This window comes from Scyliorhinus torazame, chromosome 21, assembly GCF_047496885.1.
Source record: "Scyliorhinus torazame isolate Kashiwa2021f chromosome 21, sScyTor2.1, whole genome shotgun sequence".
Classification (NCBI taxonomy): Eukaryota; Metazoa; Chordata; class Chondrichthyes; order Carcharhiniformes; family Scyliorhinidae; genus Scyliorhinus; species Scyliorhinus torazame.
The window spans coordinates 85,964,677-85,984,920 of record NC_092727.1 but is presented as its reverse complement, the minus strand read 5'-3'; the positions used below and the strand labels follow the sequence as shown (position 1 = coordinate 85,984,920).

Below are 20,244 nucleotides of genomic sequence, written 5' to 3'. Positions count from 1 at the left end.
ATACAGTGGAGATCTCCGTTCGCCGGAACTCCCCAGTGTAGCAAAAGATCTAGATGGCATTTTTAAATGACATTCCGATCTCTCGTTACATTGAGTTCTGCCAAGCGGAGCTTCTCAGTGCACAAACTGGCCTTGGCTGTGCATCGCCTCTGAAACCCCGATTTAACCCAGGTGCTGTTTTATAGCATTGTGTTTCTTGGCGCTGCTTCAGCCCCCACGCTCTCTTCATACCCCCCTTCATTGCCTCTTTCATGGGCATGGACCCCTCAATCCCCGACCCTTGACAGAGCCAACCTGGCACTACCAGTCTGATACTGCCATCCTGGCACCTGGGCAGTGCCCATAGCACTACCAGAGAGCCCGGGTGCCAGGCGGGTGTCAGGGTACTGCCCTGCCCTATCTCCAACCAACCAGGGGACTCCAATGGTCTCCGAGACCACAGAGTTGCCATCAAAACTGGTCCCCGCTTGTGGAGACCAGTACTAATTGAAGCCTTGGATCTTCCTTTGCCTCAAATATCGACCTTTACGAGCTACAAAAGATCCAGCAGTCTTTGTTTTGATGATCCCTTATGGCAAAGCATTGCATGCTATAACAACACTCTATAGAAACAAAACATTCTTGACTTCCCTCCTTAATCATTTAGGGAGAATTTTTTAAATTGACAAAGTCCAAAGGAGGAAATACTCGGCATGATTTGACCGTAAAAGAAATCTGTGTCCGATTTTGGGTGTGTTTAGCAGCGGCTCCAGTGCCGAGAAACACCTGGCTATTCAATGGCACTTTACCATTTTTTCTGGCCTCAGGAGTTTCTCTCCACCAAGGCTGCACTTAGAGTCATTTCCCGCTGGCGGTCCCAGCATGAAAGGCTCCTCGCAGATCGGGACCTCTTTTAGTCTGGCTTCCCCCATCTTTCAGCACCCGCACCCACCATTTCAGCCTTAACCCACGACCCCTCTGTAACTTCGGGGAGGTCGCCGTGAACACCCCCCCCCTCCACCTGGTAAGGACCTTCCCCCAACCTGGGCCTAATCCCTGACAGTGCCAACCTCACAGGCTGGAACTGCCCTTTCCATCCTGGCAGTGCCACCTGGGCATTTCCAGGGTGCCAAATTGGCAGTGCCAAGATGCCCCCGGTGTCAGTGGGTGTGCCAGGGTGCCACCTTGCCCTGTCCCTGACCATCCGGGATTCTCTAATGGCCTGGGAGACCCACCAAGTGAGCATTCTGATTGGTCCACGTTTGTGGAAACAAGTACTAAACAGTGCCCGGCAAGGTCTTCCAGTAGTGGCCGTAATGTTCCGGGCGCTGGGAGAATCCCATGAACACATATTTAAATGATCCTATTGCTCCTATTTCCTCTTAGTCTTCCCTCTTTTGTTTTACAATTTTATTATTTCACAGCAGCATAGCAGAGGTGTTCTGGCTGCTTGCTACACACATGAGGGAAGACCTTGGTAGATACAACAGTTAAAAGGGGAGATCTAGGGCAGCACGGTGGCGCAGTGGGTTAGCCCTGCAGCCTCACAGCGCCGAGGTCCCAGGTTCGATTCCGGCTCTGGGTCACTGTCCGTGTGGAGTTTGCACATTCTCCCTGTGTTTGCTTGGGTTTCGCCCCCACAACCCAAAGATGTGCAGGGTAAGTGGACTGGCCACGCTAAATTGCTCCTTAATTGGAAAAAATTAATTGGGTACACTAAATTTCAAAAAGAAAAATGGGGGAGACCGGGGATACTGATCCCTGGGGCGTCATTCTCCGACCCCCCGCCAGGTCGGAGAATCGCCGGGGGCTGGCGTGAATCCCGCCCCCGCCGAATATCCGGTGCCGGAGACTTCGGCCGGCCGGTTGGCGGGCCCCCCCGCTGGATTCTCCGGCCCGGATGGGCCGAAGTCCCGCCGATAAATTGCCTGTTCCGCCGGCGTGGATTAAACCACCTTTTGAACGGCGGGACAAGGCGGCGTGGGCGGGCTCCGGGGTCCTGGGGGGGGGCGCGGGGCTATCTGGCCCCGGGGGATGTCCCCACGGTGGCCTGGCCCGCGATCGGGGCCCACCGATCCGCGGGCGGGCCTGTGCCGTGGGGGCACTCTTTCCCTTCCGCCGCTGACGCTCCCGCGCATGCGCCACCCGGAGATGCCATTTCCGCGCCAGCTGGCAGGGCAACAAAGGCCGTTTCCGCCAGCTGGCGGGGCGTAAATTCCTCCGGCGCCAGCCTAGCCCCTCAATGTTGGGGCTCGGCCCCCAAAGATGCGGAGCTTTCCGCACCTTTGGGGCGGCGCGATGCCCGTCTGATTGGCGCCGTTTTGGGCGCCAGTCGGCGGACATCGCGCCGTTTCGGGAGAATTTCGCCCGATCTCTCATTGCGGCTGCATTTGTCATCTCAGGTACTTTGTGAAAAGTTACAATGAATACTCTCTGATTTTAAGGTTTTTTCTACAATCGGATGTGAAAACAGTACACATAGTTATCTCGGAGAATTGAAAACTGTGAATCATATAGTGACTCATATATTACAGCTTTGTTCGATTGATGTTTTGGTGCTTGACTGGACTCTAATTTTAGAACCTAATACCTTTGGACTAATTCCCGTACCAGCCTCCCCGAACAGGTGCCGGAATGTGGCGACTAGGGGCTTTTCACAGTAACTTCATTGAAGCCTACTCGTGACAAGCGATTTTCATTTCATTTCATTTCATTTTGCTCAGGGTTTCAGCCATTTCACATCAGTGACCTTTTTCTGTGAATCAGAGAATATCTTCCTCCAGCCATTCTCTCTCATTAGATTGAGCCCTTGCTGTACGGAGTATAGCAAACTGAAATTCGAACTGTAATTGAGCTGAAACGCACGCTCAGATACCGACTGCACGGTTCAAGTTGAGAATGTGGGGCGGGATTCTCCATCTGCTGCAGTGAATGGGAGCTTTCACTGAGCGCCATCTTCTCCATCCTCACTCGTAGTGGTAGCAGGTCGGACTCGCAATGGAGAATCCTGGCTGTAATCGAAAATAAAACTTCAGTGCAGTTTTAGAAGCAAAGCTGCACGGTTGTAATGAGCGCGATCTTGAGCACACACTTGCCGTCCGCGGGACATGTGGCGCAGGTCGGATAATCTCGCAAGAATTGGGAAGGGTATTTCCAGCCAAAGAGATCCCATTTTGCCCGCCCTTTGCCGGAGTTGTCACGAGACCCATGCCGACAAAGGTCGTGAATCGAATTTTAATAGTTTTGCATTTATTTAAATATTGTTAGCGTTCCCCCTGCCCCCACACATGGTTTCCCCCCTCAGTCAATATTCAAACCATGCTGACGTGGGGCGGTCGAGGCGATCCTTCTGGGGACACAGGTAATTGTAACCCCTGGGGGGGGAGAGTACAGGTTGACACTGACAGATTCGCACTGTCGGGTTGGCACTGCGCCAACCCAACAGTGCCAATCTAGTGGTGCCAACCTGTGATGGGAGAGGGGCGGGCCCTAGTGGGAGCTCCCTTGGGTGGGATGAGGGGGTTTAGGGGGGCATATAGTTTGGGGCGAGTGGCGGGGATTCATCCGTGGTGTTGGTGGGGGTTTCAGAGTGGAGGGAGAAAGTGATCGAAACTCTGAGGATTGTCAGATGAGGGTGTGGGGGGTGGTATGCTCTGAAGTGTGGTTGCGGGGGGGGGGGGGCTGGGGGCTGGTAGGCTGCAAAGCTGATCGAGCGCCCTTTAAAAAAAGCACCCCAATCTCTTTGGAGCCAGATGCTAACTCTCTGAGGCTCAGTCCCGTCAGAGTGATGGCGTAAACCGCGCCCACTCATTTTCCTTTGGTTTAAGAGCCTCAAGATTTGGATAGGAAACTGATCTGTGGAACTGGAGAGTTATACACCGGTTTTCTGCCTGAGACTGAGACTTTGCAAAATTCTGGTAAGATTCCACCTATTGTCACATTAAGGCTGTGTCTGGTGGATCAGATTACAAGTCACATGACATGAGTTGTCTGCACACCCTAGTCAGTATTCATCACTCAATCAACACTAGGAAAATTTCCCATTCAACTTTTCATGTGTACAATTTTGCAGTGTACAAAATAATTGCCTCATTCTCACGATAATAACTGTGTCTATACCAGGAAATAATTGATTGTCCGTGAACCACAAGCTCTGGGCAAACATGAATTATTTCATGATTTTATGCTTCAATTTCTAAAGTAAAGAAAGATTCCGAATTCTTCCAGCTCAGGGTTCACCTTCTGGGCATGAATCCAATTCTACCACAAGGTCAGGGTTTGAACTGGAGATGTCTCTGCAGAGCTAAGGATTAAAGTGTGCAGCGAACATATTCATCATTTCAAATGGGAAAAGGTTATAAAATCATATTTTCATTAGAAAACAAAGTTTACTTCTTTGATATATACAAAGTAGTGTTCAGCGGGTTAATAACTTTGAAAACAATCACAAACACAGCATGGAGGATCCTGAAAAGGAGACAGGAATGTGAAGAGTATAAAACAAAACAAGGGTTCTATCCAATCTAATGCCCACACCGGGGCCCGAGAGACCAACTGGTTTATCTCTTACCTGGTAATTCATGATGGCTCGTAGGCACATTATACAGACGTGGACATCATCCTTCTGGCTCACAATTCGTGAATTCCGCAGTGCTTTTCTACTGTGCATGGTGTGCCTACGACAGATGCAGCGAGCAGAGGTTACAATCAATTCATTACGACACACTGAATTCATATCAGCGAACATTTTTCATGGATTATTGGTAACAGCATGAAATACACTGGGGAATCTGCATCAGACTGACGGCTAGAGTCTAGGTAAACAACTGTAATACAGAACAGGCCTACTAGAGATGTTTAAAGTCACAATGTGGGTCTCATACGATCAGCGTAGAGAAGATGGGGCAGAGTTTAGTAAGAGTCACGCGGGTCCCGATGGTGGGACTGGAAGTGGGTGCCACTTCCGTTTGCGTGGCAGAAGCCGGCGTATGCAAAATTAAAATTTAAATTTAAAGGACTGGCAGCAGACGCAGGGTGTATGTGGACAAATGAGACAGTGGTAGGTATTCATTGGTGGATCACACTATCAGATGACAATGCAGCAGGTACTGGCAGGCTACAAAGGCTGCAATGGCTGCCACAACTGCAGGGGCCGCACTCACCGCAAATTCAGTCGCAGTGCCTCTGACGTCACCCCTGGCGACTCTGCAGGAGCTCCTTGCATCAAAGAACAGCATTTTGATGCATGTCATTCGCTGCCCCATTCTCAACCCCTTACTGCCTCACTTGCCACCTCACTTATTAACTCACTCACCGTCTCACTCAGTGGCTCAGTTGCCACCTCGCTTGTTAACTCACTCGCTGTCTCATTCGCAACCTCAACTGCACCCTCATTCATTAACTCACTCGCCGTCTCATTTACAGCCTCACTCAACATTTCACTTGTTACCTCACTTGCCATCTTTTTTGCTGCCTCAGTTGCCGCCTTTTCCGCCGACCTGCTTCTCAAGTGGAGTGGCAAGCTGAGCGGCAAGCGGGGCAATGAGCAGGGGGAGGAGCAGCAAATGGGAGGCAGCAACAATGGACACACAACATTTGTGGGAGGATTCCTCTGCCAGGCAGCCGCCTGGCAGTGCTGATTGCAAATTTAGTTTTATAGCTGGAGTGTGGGTTTTTAGATCTGTCGTGGGGTAGCCGTCCAGGCAAAGGAATCTGCTCCACCAAGAGAGAGTTAGTCTGAATTGACTGTCAAACATGCATAAAGGCTCGTCAAAAATGAATTTCTTTCTTTTTGGACTCTTTCTTCCCCGCACTCACAAATGGAAACATCGGGTAATATTTCCCACTCACTCGTAAACAGAAGCTTGATGAAATAAAAATTAAAAGGTTGGAAACAACATTGGGGGCAATCGGCTTGGGCTCTGCATCATGGCAACAGGTAAAATGGTTGCCGTGTTGCCCTCAGTCTTTGTGGCACATCTAACCTTTTGGTCAGTGTGACAAGGGTGAGCAGCAACAGTTCCTGCTGATGTTGTCAATGATGAATTCATTACTCACCCATGCTGGAGAACTCTATATGTCTCTGGTGCATTCCTAAGGGTGAGGGACAAGTACAGATAGAGAATTACAAAGCGTCACAGAGTTATGAAGCAACATTGCTCATAGCTGGGCTCGAGCCAGCCTGACTCTGCTGTACATACGGACCCTCTGCAAACAGGTGATTGACCGATGGCCAACAAGGGGTTGGGCCTGTTTAAATCCTGCCCAAAGACATTGGAGGGCAGGTGTCTGGTGCAGCGAGATATTAATTTCCAAATCAAAAGGCAAATTATGGCCCTGAGGATCTGTTACTCCTCTGTGGAGTGGGGACACACCGACACAGATATCCTGACTCTTATCCCCACAAGTGCACCATTTCCCACTTCTATCCATGTATCCAGGGAGGTTTGTAAAACAGAACAAGCAGCATTACACAGGGAAGGTCAATGGACTGAACAGCACGTCATGCAGCAGATCTGTGTGGACTGAACAATGTATTACACATGGAGTGAATAGGAGAGCTCGAGGGGTGAGCAGTGCATCACACAGGAACCTCTTAGGACAATTCAATCGCTTAGAGGGAACCTACATGAGTTAAAGAATTAAAAGCCACGCTGCTCTCTGGTAAGCTTTTGCTTTTTTTCTCCATGTACCCACCGAGAGAAGACACATCCCCAAGAAGCATGAAAACAACAAAGAAAGAGGTTAATATTTGCACATCGATTAAACAGCTATTAGATCTTATGAACCACCTTTCATTGAACAAAGCTCTAGCCCATTGATTTGCTCCTGGTAAGCCCAAATAAAGAACTGGCATCTTTTGCGGAATTATTTATTTCTCTTAGCTTATGCTCCGAGATTCATTTTCACACCAGTTGTTTAAACGCATCACTCATGATATGTAGGGCTGACAGTGGTACCAGCATCCAGTAAAGGCCCGTGGTGTGCTCAGCGGTTTTGTGGACAGTGAGCTGCCTGGCAGTGGTGACTTGAGAATTTTGTTTTACATCTGGAGTGCGGCGTCGCCTCTTCAAATGCATTATGGGGCAGTTGTCCAATTTAAATAAAGATCACGAGCTGAATGAGGCCTGTCCAAACTCCCAGCCCATTGGCACTCATAGCCAAAAATTGGAAAAGCAATAGCCCTCTCCTGCCTCTGCATACAATAATGCGAGGAGTGGACAGGCAACAATTCTTCCCATTTCTCTGTCCGTCATATTAGAAACCCCAATATCAAAGTAGCCCATGAGGGCGACAACAATTTCAAACATGCATTCTGTTTGCTTGATTGTGTAATTTATTTTTATTCACAATTTCAGCTCGAGCTTTTTTAGAGAGAAGTGCCCGTTCATTTTAAATGGATGTTCTTAATCACACACCAGGCTTATCTGCATCATTCAATGTTGAGCCTCTCATTGTGCAGTCAAGCAGTGGGTATTGTACTGTCACTGCATCAAGTAGATAATGATTGAAGAGACAGAGGGGTGCACAAGTGACAAATTGACTTGTGAAAAGCACTGAAGGACAGGAGAAGACAGCATATCTGGCTGAGTGATTGACGAGGATTCGAGTTGCCCTTTCAGTAATGGCAATGCAATTCCAGCCGTGTGCTCTTTGGACGAAGACTCTTCAGCTTCGTGAGACTGCAGAGCTCCCTCTTTAATGTCAGAGGGTGTGAATCTATTACGTTATGATGCAATGATACCACAAATCCCATCACTGCGATTTCCTTTCTCTTACAAATCAAGGGGCACAAATGATGCCAAGGGCCTTAAAGGACAGCTGGGGAGGGGCAATAAATGGCCCAGATCCTGTAACTCTCTGATTTCTGTGCATGTTCAATTTGGAATGAAGTTGGCCTGTCTTGGCTGATTTCCTAGGTATTGTGCCCTCACAACACCAAACTGCTCTTATTCTGCGACTAAAATGGCGTTCACTCAGAAGGCTGTGTACTGTGGGCTCATGTGGAATAAAATGACACACGGGCCCAAAATGTGGTGCTTCTGAAAATGGCTTTAAGGTATCATTATTGGGCCAGAGCAGAGGGAACTTTAACCCCACAGATATCAGAGTGGTTGACGTGAACACCTGAGTAGTAATTATCTACATATGCTCTATGCTAACTGTGCAAATAACTCCATCAGTTTGCTATCTAAATAGTAAAGGTGAAAATTAACCACCCCTTCGGACTTCATTGCATAATCTCACATCCTACCAGTGTCCCTTTCCTGCTGTAAAGTTTTGGACTTGTCACAGGACAGCAGGCTGCACCTTTACATATTGCAGGTTCAGAGCCTCAAGAGGTCCAATTTATAAAACCGACTCCAAGCTTTCATAGAATCCCTACAGTGCAGAAAGAGACCATTTGGCCCATTGACTCTGCACCGATCCTCTGAAAAAGAGCGCCCCAACCTAGGCCCACTCCCCCACTCTATTCCTGTAATCCCACCTAACCTTTGGAGACTACTAAGGGGCATTTTGGGACGGCCAAACCACCTAACCTGCACATCTTTGGAGTGTGGGAGGAAACCAGAGCACCCAGAGGAAACCCACACAGACCACGGGGAGAACGTGCAAACTCCACACATGCAGTCACCCGAGGCTGGAATTGAACCCAAGTCCCTGACATAGTGAGACAGCAGTGCTAACCACTGTGCCACCGTAGGACAGAATAGATTTGTTTTACTAGTGTGGTTGATAACAAAGGAGTTAAATTAGTCCGCAGCTGAACTCCTTTTAGTTTTAAACCATCCTGCCACACATTACGTGTTCCCAAGAGAACAAGAAAACCAATAATATAACAATGACCATGTATCCCCTTAATCTAAAACCTCTTTTCCCCACCTCACCTGACAGTCAGATGACGGCCACCAGTTCTGGAGAATCCATGGGTAGGGGAAGAGTTGGCTCTACTGAGGTCCTCCACGGATCTGTCTAAGGGCTTGCTCTTCTCGGTTGCAATTCCTCCGTTATCTGTGCTCTCCATGTCGTGCCTGAGACACATGAGGAAAAAGAGAGACAAAGCCATTGGTTAGCTCATGAAATCGTGATCCCTTCAGCATCGTTCTGAGTCTAGCATTCCAGTTCTTCTGGAATGAGGGTGCCCAAAGCTGCTCCAAAACAAAAATCTGGAAAGATAGTAAAGCTTCAGCAAAATTATTAATGCCTGGGTGTAGGTAACTCCGATCAGAAAGGTGAGGAAAATAGTAGAAATGGAGCTTCCCTGTTTTTGATACATTTCTGCTCACAATGGTGACGAGTTGGAAAGACGCCTCCTCAAGGAAACTGAACTATGAAATTTCATTTCATTTTGCAAATCTGGTAAATTAGAAATGGATCTCATTCATCAACTACATTTTTTTAAGAGAAGCAGTTTAATTTTTAACAAGCAGTGTTAGTACAGAAGCCTTCGCAGAGTACAGAATCTTGAAAGAGTTAGTATTTGGACAGCTCGTTCCGGAGAGTTAGGCTATAGTACCTTTCAACATAACTCAAACTCCTCACAAAATTCCATGCAGATTCTTTAAAAGATCTGAAAAACAAGACGGGAGTAGATTTTTGAAATGTCAGTACATGGTTCACCGAGCTGAGCTTCATAGATAGACTGAGCTAGGCCAAAGAAATGCTTTTATCATACACAGCAGGCAACACACTAATAGTACCGACTACTGCCAGATCAATGTCACCCTTTCTCCCATTTGCCTCCCTATCCTCCATTTCCTCACATGTGAACCAACCCAGTGTTCACCATTTATGTGCCAGTGTTGATTGACTTGTTTACTGGGATGGGAAAATGGATGTAGGATGTTAGGACATAGAATAGTGCCCAATCCTATTTTCAGCCAATATCTATGTATGTGGATGTCTGTTGGTGCAATGCCAGCATCCCTTCCTCTGAGCCAAATGCCCCAGATTCAAGTTCCACTCCAAGACTTGACGGTCAAGGCAGGTGCATTCACAATGCATCCAAACAGGTTGTGTATCAACTTGTAAATCTTTGCAATATATGCCAATTGCGGGTGGTAAGAGCGGGAGAGATTGCTAGTCAGCTATGTGATAGAAAGACATTGGAGCCTCTGCCATCACTGACCATAGCTCCAGGTTACAACATGCACATAAAAGTGTATGTTGCCACAGCAACACTGGGGTGGTTGGTTGGCATAAATGGCTGGTGTGGATCAGGTTAGTGCGAACAACACGGGGTTCGATCCCCTTCTGGATTTGGGATCTGTCTTCTTGCCCTCCCCATGGTGGGGATTGTAGCATTGTGGGTGGGACCTGCCTTTGGCCAGAGAACTGAAGAAGAATATCCATGTAAGTAGATTGACATCAAGCCAGATCAGAGAATAGGAACACTGCGGTCCAGAGAACTGAGGCCAGTTGAATGCAGAACATACACAGACCATGCTGTGTTTCCCAACTGAACCAATATGGAGCTTAAGCTATGCATTTGACAAATAATAATTCTCATAACACACTATCTTAGTAATACAGAATTCTGGTTACATGGATAGAGAAACACAGTAAAACATTGTTCTATCTTAATCAAGGAAACTCTCTCTGCAGCACTTATCTACCAATACAGGAGACACCCTTTTTTTTCTAACACATTGTTCCCTTTTTGTGCTGTGATGAAATGTGTTGCTACAATATTTTTAATGGAAAATATGACCAAAGAACAGAATCTGAATTTGGATTTGAATGCAACAATGTTGTTCCAGACTAATGACACCTGCCACAGTCGGAGACAGCAGAGTTACAGTGTACCATAAACCAATGCTACTCATAATAAGACACATAAAAAAGCCAGGGACCAGAAGAGTGATGTCCAAATGGATTATGAATGGCAGAAGAACCCAGGGATTGAATTAGTGCCTTCAGCTCAATGCCAGCTTGTGCTATTCTGCGTGGTATATACCAACACTATTTTAAATTTGTTTTCTTACAGCTCTGTGGTGGGGGTGTCGAGCCGGCTGGTTTAAGTGTCACAACGTAGCTGATGGATGATAAAAGTAAAAGGTTTCATGCAGCATTTTGCTATTCTGGTTATTTAGTACCTCATTAGTTTTTTACCAACAGATAAAATATTCAGTATATAACCTTAATGCTTGTTCAATGTGCGCGAGGCACGTCAGATGCAATGAAAACAACGATGCTTAATGACGAACGATATCTGTGAACTTGGCAAGCTTGGCATGTTGCAAGAAATATTCGAAATCTCCAAGACAAGTAAATGCGACCCTCTGATATTAAGAGTACATTGCAATGACTCCTCCTCATTTGTGCAGCACAGTACTAGATCTCACTCACACATCCAAGGATAGGAACTATTGCCAACAATCTCTTTTTCTTTATTCATTCGTGGGATGTGTATCAATTCCCATACTGGCCAAGGTTGTTCATGAAGGCCCCACCTTCTCAGCCTTACCCCTCGCCTGAAGTGTGGTGACCCTCAGGTTAAATCACCACCAGTCAGCTCTCAAAAGGGTGAGCAGCCTATGGTCATGTGTGACTGTGGTGACAATTACATTTTACATGGGATGTGGGTGTCACTGGCTAGGCTAGTGCCCATCCCTTGCACACTTGGCGGACCTCAGTCCAAATTTCTCTCCTTGCCATTCAGAAACAGATGCCGATCCAATTCCAAATACAACTTTGCTCAGTTGTAGCATGTCAATGGTTCACCACAGCGAATTACTGTCGGTTGTGACAGTAATTTCTATCCAATTTTCTATTCATGGAAAAGTCTTATATTTTTTGATGCTGTTTTTTAAAGATCAAAAGTTAATCCTTAGCAATGTCAGCTCTCCACAGTCTCAAAGTCAAAGATCGGGATAAATCCTTAGTGTTCAGGGCTCAAAGCTTGGTAGCATGGGATCAAGGAGCAATGGAGTTGCCTCTCTGCCAGGACCCTCACACCTGCCAGTCAGGACTCAGCAGCCCCTGGAAGGCAGATATAACCATCCAGTTGACCCTGGCCAGTTGGGATGAGGGAGTGTATGACCAGTTTATTATTGCCCATTTGCTGGAACATTAGTCCAGTTGTAATAATGAATGCCATGCCCTCAAACTCTCACCTCTCAGGCCCCCATCACCCCACATGCCCTTCAAGCCCCCTCATATCCCCATGCTTCTTCATATTCCTCATTACCCTTTCATGTACATTCATACCCCCATGCCAACTCACCCTCTCCGTGCCAGATCCATATATCCTATGATGTGTCTAGGCAACCCAAGTAACCTTGACAGTCATTCACCCAGTATCCACAATGGACTGACTTTGAAATGGACATTTGAAAAAATCCATTTTTACCAATCTAATAAAGCTTTCTTTCAAATATATTTCATTCACAAAAGCTATGCAAAAAAATTAATTCCTTCAAGACGTCAATCTGTTGTAAAAACAAACACTTCTTCAATTCCCACAAAGACAAATAATCATTTAATAAGCTCTTAAAATTGTTGATCAAAATGTGAACATAGCCCCTGCTGAGATAAGTGGTTCTGTGCATTTGAAACTCACCCGAGAATTTATACTGGGCTCAGCTGTAATAGCAAACTCTGGGATATGTAAACAATGGAGTTTATTGAAACTGAAAAAAAGAAAATTTTCCATGGTGCACCAGATAACCTGTCAATCAAAGCATTCTTGGCGCAGGTAGTTATTTTTTTTTGCTAAGTGGAAGCTGCTGAAGGCTTCTTTTCCATTTAAATCACTTCAGATTATTATACTGGAGATCGCAAGCAGTGTTTTCTTCAGTTTTGAATGCATAGTAGCACTTTTCCCAATAGAAAAAGCATATCTTAACACTTAAACAATATTGATCAATGTAGTGGTCAATGTATGCAGGACCGAGCCTTGTAACCAATCACTGCAGTAAAAACACATTTTATTTACAATACAGCATCAAACTATTAAACCTCAATGGATTTTTTTTTAAATTTAAAATCCTGGCAATTAAAGAATTCCAGGAGTAGGTGACTGTTGTTTTCTGGTTCCTCAGTTAGGACTGGGGTTTCCCACTGGTTCACAACATTTTGGAGAGGCTGCGCACCAATCCACTAACCGAAGGGGCCTTACTCCACCACAATTGCGGGGAACTGGGTCTAAATTGCCCACACCCATGATGAAGCTATCAAGGGCAAGAGTGCTATGTGCAGACTGACTATGCACACCCTTATCCTGGGTGAGGGGGAGTCTGAAATCCAAAAATTGGCCCCCCCCCCTTCCCCAGCATCAGACCCCCGATTTGGCCTGACTTGTTAAATAATCCAGGTGAACGTCTCTGAAACTTACACAATAGTGTGCTTCATAAACACTCCAGTATCTTAACGTAACATGTAGCCTCAGTCCTCAAGTGTTCCACCCACTGAAGTATTGGTAATTGTGATGGAACCTGTCGTTTCAAAGCTTGTCTATTCTGAGATCGACCCTAACTGTAATAAGAAACCAAGAATGGGAACTAAAAAGGGAAACTAAACCTGAACCTGAGAATTGAAACAAAATGTCTGGGGAGATTGAAATTGGTTAAAATATGTAAATGGACAAAGAGCCTTCTGAGTTCAGAGGAGATGATGATTCCAGCGGTGCAGTATAGGCTGGATAAAGAATTCAGTCTAGATACAGAAGAAGAGAAAAAATCTGCAGCTATTTCTATTACTTGAAGATAAGAATGATGGATCTACAGCATCCAGAATGAGTTGAGGTAGAGGTTCAGTGGACATGAGCCATTTTTGATGAATACTACACCTGCGAAGCACGGGATAGCTGTGAGCTACTGTCAGCTTGGGATCACGCTACATCTTTTGAACAAAGCTGAAATTCTTCATAAGTGAGTTTTAAGGATGATGTGACTGATTATATACACACTGCTACGAGCCAATTTGTCTTACTTGTATCTGCCATTTATTGTGCAATTTATAGTTTATAATCAACCAGAATTTGCCTGTTAATTCATGTTTAACTTACATTGATTTGGGAATTGCAATTATAGGTGGTTACCTCAGATAGTACATAGTGCTTACTTTGCTTGACTCTTGTATAATAAAAACTTCTGTATTAAACTGCGGAACCTTCACTCTTTCAGTAAATCTCTTGGATTTTCTTTTAAAGTTACTGGTGTCTACCGAGATAGTAACATAATGCATATCAAGATGAATTCTAGTCAGTGCGAGTTAATGATCTCAGCTGGTTAGTCAGGACAGTACAGTTAGCCTCAGTGTCACAGGGTAGATGAACAATGCAGAGAAAAATCTGCTGCTCCCAATGACTGCTCACTTGTCTCACCTCACAACAAATTTTGCATCATTATGGGAAAATATGATATGGATAGGGAAGAGAACAGAGAAGCTAAGAATAGTGTATAAATATATCAGTGGACTAGAAGATGTCAAGCAGGACTGCAAATGGAATAAACACAAAAATGTCAAATGAGATTCTAGCTATTTATATCTCCTGAATAGAATACAACATTGAGGAAGTGTTGATGAACACTGACTAGGCCACAAGCGGAATACAGAGTGCAGTTTTGTGGAGTTATAGAAACATTGCAATGTAGATTTCCGGGGTGAAACAGGGAGGAGAAATAGCATTTAGGGAAGACTTACCAGGATTGTTTTCACCACAACAGAGAGAGAAGATTAAGGGAAGTGGGGTGGGGTGAGGTGGGTGCTGCAATTTAGTCATCTTTCGGAGCTGAACTTTCTACAAATGCATGGAATTTAATAAAGATTCCAACTTTTTCTGTAAAATCAATTTTTTAAATAAAGTGTATTTCGAACAGAATCGTTGTGGCTCTGGCAGCTGACTGATTATCTATGTGGTTGGTAAGAATTGAAGAGGACATGAAACACTGGCCCCAAAGCTTCGGATTAAATCCCACCAGTTGAAGCTCAGTAAATCTGCTTGCTTCTCTGCTGTAACAATCGGAGCTCCAGCTTCTCGTAAAATGAAATTCCAGAGACGACCATTTTCTGATCTTGTTGTCATTACAAGTGCTAATACAAAAGCCAAATAATTTAATCTGAAATAAAATCAAAAAATGCTGGAAATATTCTGCAGCAAGGTGGTGACATGGTGGAATTGCCACTAGGCTAGTAATCCAGAGACCCAGGGCAATGTTCTGGTGACTGGGGTTCAAACACCACCACAACAGACAATGGAATTTCATTGTTGATTGTTGTAAAAACCCATAATATGGCCAGATTAAAGAGGGAAATGAGAAGAGACCAGTTCTGGTGGGTTCTGCTCTCCCTTATTCTTTATTGCCGAAAGAACCTGATACAACCATAATTACATGGACAATTGGCGATTGTGACTATCTGTAATGAGCATACAGAATTCACTGTTCTTGGAAGAATATTTTTATATTTAGTTTTTACTAATGGAGGTGTCTGCAATTCTAAGTTCTATTAATACACAGCCTGCTTAGGTGGTCCACCTAATAATAATCGCTTATTGTCACAAGTAGGCTTCAATGACGTTACTGTGAAAAGCCGCTAGTCACCACATTCCGCCGCCTGTTCGGGGAGGCCGGTACGGGAATTGAACCCGCGCTGCTGGCCTTGTTCTGCATTACAAGCCAGCTGTTTAGTCCACTGTGCTAAACCAGACCTCTCCATTGCCTCAGAGTTGCCAGTCTGCTTGACCAACTTTGGGATGAAAGGGAATTTTCTCCAAATAAATATCGGGAATACCGAAGTCTGACTTTGCCCATTGCAACACGTTCCATTTCCTCACCAACAATTCCATCCTTCTCCCTGGCCCATTGTTGACTGTTCACACTCCCAGGGTAATGTTTGACTCCAAAATGAGCTTATATCCTCTCTGTGAAAGACTGCTTCTATCCACATTTGTAAAATCGCCGATCTCCTCTCCTTGCTCACTTGAGTTGAGCACTCTGGGCCTGTACTAATTGGAGTTTTGAAGGATGAGGGGGGATCTTATTGAAATTTACTGCGAGGCCTGGATAGAGTGAACATGGAGAGGATGTTTCCACGAGTAGGAAAAATTAAAACCAGAGGGCACAACCTCAGACTGAAGGGACGATCCTTTAAAACAGAGATGAGAAGGAATTTCTTCAGCCAGAGGGTGGTGAATCTGTGGAGCTGTTTGCCGCAGAAGGCTGTGGAGGCCAAATCACTGAGTGTCTTTAAGACGGAGATAGATAGGTTTTTGATCAATAAGGGGATCAGGGGTCATGGGAAGAAGGCAGGAGAATGGGGATGAGAAAAATATCAGCCATGATTGAATGGCAGAGCAGACTCGATGGGACCAGTGGCCTAATTCACTTCCTATGACTTATGGTCTTAGGTACCTATCCCTTTAAGATTTAGTCACTTGCTGTAGCTTCTATTGGGCATGACAAAACCAACTAGCAGTACAAGGTCAAAGCTGTGCTGCAAGTGGATATTAATTATTCAAATAACCAGACCATGCAGAATTGCGAACCTTGGCTCAAGGTGGAATCAACTGCTTTTGCCTTGGCAGTTAGCCATTCACCAGCAGAGTTTGCTGGAAGTGCAAAACGGGGCTGTAATAAAACAAAATCTGGAGTAACTCCTTGCACAACATGTATAATGGATTCCAAACCACTGTAATGCACCATTTTGTATCTGTCTTCACAGCAGAAAAGACATAAGAAGCATTCCAGGATTATTAGAGAATCAAGAGGCAAAAGTGAATCAGGGCCACTAGAGAAAAAGTCCTAGGAAAGTTAATGGGACTAAAGGCGGACATGTTCCCTGGATCTGAGGGACTGCATCCTAGGGTCTTAAAAGAGGAGGCAGCAGACATAGTCTTTGGCTGTTATCTTCAAAATTCCCTAGATTCTGGAAAAATCCTGGAAAACAGCAAATGTAACACTTCTGATTAAGAAAGGAAGGAGACGGAGAGCAAGGAATTATAGTTACCCTAACAACTGTCATCGGGAAAGTATTAAAATCCACCATCATGGATACAGTAGCAGAACATTCAGGAAATCATAATACAATGAGGCAGAGTCGACATGGTTTTGTGAAACAGAAATCGTGTCTGACAATTTGTTTTAGTGTTATTTCAGGATTTAACAAGCAGGGTGGATAATGCAGAACCAGTAGATGTTGTGTGTTTGAATTTCTAAAAGTCAAATAAAAGGGCAGGTGCACAAGGATTCATGACGTTGGGGCTGATATATTAGTGTGGATAGAGGATTGGCTAACTAACAGGAAGCACAGGATCGGGATAAATGGGTCATTATCAACTTGGCAAACTGTAACTAGTGAAGTGTCACAGGGATCAACTAATTACCAACTATATTAATGACTCTGCTGTAGCCAAATTTGCTGACAACAAAAGATAGGTAGGAAAGCAAGTGGTGACAAGAATACAAAATGTATGCAAAGGGATATTGATAGGTTAAGTGAATCGGTACAGATTTTGCAGACTGAGTATAATTTGGGGAAAAAACAAGGTTGTCCACATGGGCATGAAGAATAGAAAAACGGAATATCATTTAAATGGAAGTGACTGCAGAATGCTGTGGTACAGAGGGATCTGGGTGTGCTTGCACATGAATCACAAAAATTCAGCATGCAGGAGATAATTAGGAAGACAAGTGGAATGTTGGCCTTTTATTGCAACAAGGATGGAGTTTAAAGTAGGGAAGCCTTATTACAATTGTACAGGGCGCTGATGACTACATACAGTTATAGTCTCCTTGCTTGAGGGATATCCTTCCATTAGAAGCAGTTGAGGGGAGGTTCGCTCGACTGATTCTGGGGTGAAGTTGAGGAAAGGTTGAGCTGGTTGGGCCTATACTCATTGGGACTTAGCAGAATGCAAGGTTAACCTATTGAAACGTAAGATTCTGAGGGAGGCTTGACAGGGTAGATGCTGAAAGGATATTTCCCCTCATGGGGGACTCTATGACGAAGGGACACAGTTGAAAATTAAGGGGTCTCTTATTGCAATAATAATAATAATCTTTATTAGTGTCCCAAGTAGGCTTACATTAACACTGCAATGTAGTTACTATGAAAATGCCCCAGTCACCACACGACGGCGCCTTGTCGGGTACACTGAGGGAGAATTCAGAATGTCCAATTTATCTAACAAGCACGTTTTTCGGGACTAATGGGAGGAAACCGGAGCACCCGGAGGAAACCCACACAGACACGGGGAGAACGTGCAGACTCCACACGGACAAATAATCAAGCAGGATGTGGTAGGCTGCGTAGAGGTATTACAGTACCTGGTAATGCTGGAACACCATTGGTAGATATTGTATGTTTCCTATTGGTCAAGCTGTATGGTAGCTCCGCCCTGCTAGGTGGGGTATAAGAGCTTGTGCCGCCCCAGCAGCCTTCATTCTGTACCCGAGTTGCTGGGGGAAACATCTAGCTTATTAAAGCCTTCAGTTGGACTACAACCTCGCTTTAGTGGTCATTGAACGTGCATCAATTTAATAAGCTAGATTTAAAAGGATGGAGCTCCGAATCAAGCCGGAGTGTCTGCAACTCAGCCCTCACGCGGTGAACTCAGCGGCAATCTTCAAGCACTGGCTGGCGTGTTTTAAAGGATAATTTGGAATGGCCGAAAACACACCCACGGGAGAACAGAAAATGCAAGTCCTGCACTCGAGGGTGAGCCTGGAAATTTACACCCTCATCGAGGACACGGAAGACTTCGATGCAGCAATAGAGCTGCTAAAAGGACATTATATTCGCCCGGTAAACCAGGTCTACGCCCGACATCTGCTAGCAGTGAGGCGACAAATCCCTGGTGAATCGCTGGAAGAATTCTACCATGCACTACTGGTGTTGGGGAGAAACTGCAGCTGGCCGTAAGTTTCGGCGAGCGACCACACAGAACTCTTGATCCGGGACGCTTTTGTGGCAGGTATGCTGTCCTCCCAAATCTTCCGCCATTATCCTACTGCAGGCCCAATTGCGGCCCCCGGATGCCGCCATCTTGTCCCGCGGACGCCACGTTCGATGGATGGGCGCCGCCATTTTGTGCACCGCCAGCCATATGCGACCAATGGGAGCCGCCATCTTGGATGGACTCCCAGGACCCCAGCTTGGCTGACCACACACCTCCCAAGAGAACACTCAACTGCTGAGATTAGCCTTGGTGACCCTGGATCAGTCACGGGCTCGAACACTCTCAACTGCTACAACAACTGTACTAATCAACGGGCACGAGACGTCCTGCTTAATCGACTCTGGGAGCACGGAGAGCTTCATACACCCCGACACGGGTAAGGCGATGTTCGCTCCTCGTCCACCCCGTTAATCAAAAAATCTCCCTGGCCTCCAGTTCCCATTCAGTAGAGATAAAGGGGTTTTGTGTCGCAAACCTCACAGTCCAGGGAAGGGAGTTTAAAAATTACCGGCTCTACATCCTTCCCCACCTCTGCGCAGCCACACTCGTGGGTTTAGACTTCCAGTGTAATCTCCAAAGTCTAACTTTCAAATTCGGCGGCCCTATACACCCCTCACTGTCTACGGCCTCGCGACCCTCAAGGTCGATCCGCCTTCCCTGTTTGCGAACCTCACCCCGGATTGCAAACCCGTCGCCACCAGGAGCAGACGGCACAGTGCCCAGGATCGGATCTTTATTAGGTCCGAGGTCCAAAGGCTACTGAGGGAAGGAGTCATTGAAGCTAGCAGCAGTCCCTGGAGAGCTCAAGTAGTGGTGGTAAAGACCGGGGAGAAGCATAGGACGGTCATCGACTACAGTCAGACCATCAACAGCTGGACGCGTACCCTCTCGGTCTTCCAGCGCGAGATGGACCGAATGGTTGACCAGTACGGTTTACGGGCAACATTCCCGTATCTCGATAATGTCACCATCTGCGGCCACGACCAGCAGGACCACGACACCAACCTCCGAAAATTCCTCCAGACCGTAAAGATCCTTAACCTTACATACAACAAGGATAAATGCGTGTTTAGGACCGACCGCCTAGCCATCCTCGGCTAAGTAGTGCGAAATGGAGTTATAGGCCCCAACCCTGAACGCATGCACCCCCTTATTAAGTTCCCCTCCCTCACTGTTCCAAGGCCCTGAAGCGCTTTCTCTTACTATGCCCAGTGGGTCCCCAACTATGCGGACAAGGCCCGTCCCCTGATCCAATCCACAGCTTTTCCCGTCGATCGAGGCCCGCCAGGCCTTCAGCCGCATCAAAGCAGACATTGCAAAGGCCACGATGCACGCCATCGACGAGTCCCTCCCCTTCCAGGTCG

The 20,244-nt window shown here is 46.0% G+C and overlaps 1 protein-coding gene across 11 annotated transcripts in view; it reads right to left on the bottom strand.

The window, feature by feature from the left end:
• The window catches only part of LOC140398384 (formin-like protein 1), a 383,709-nt gene that overhangs the window by 142,285 nt on the left and 221,180 nt on the right, over positions 1-20,244 (bottom strand). For 5 of the 11 annotated variants that reach the window (XR_011937470.1, XR_011937471.1, XM_072487008.1 and 2 more), the window contains exons 6-8: positions 9,497-9,550; positions 8,868-9,011; positions 4,550-4,655 (exon numbers count right to left, since the gene is read on the bottom strand). Coding sequence is in view for 8 of the 11 variants with exons in the window: in XM_072487008.1 (XP_072343109.1) it covers positions 4,550-4,655; positions 8,868-9,011; positions 9,497-9,550 (304 nt within the window). In the remaining 3 variants the exon portion in view is untranslated. The other 6 variants (XR_011937472.1, XM_072487012.1, XM_072487009.1 and 3 more) reach the window with 5 other exon arrangements.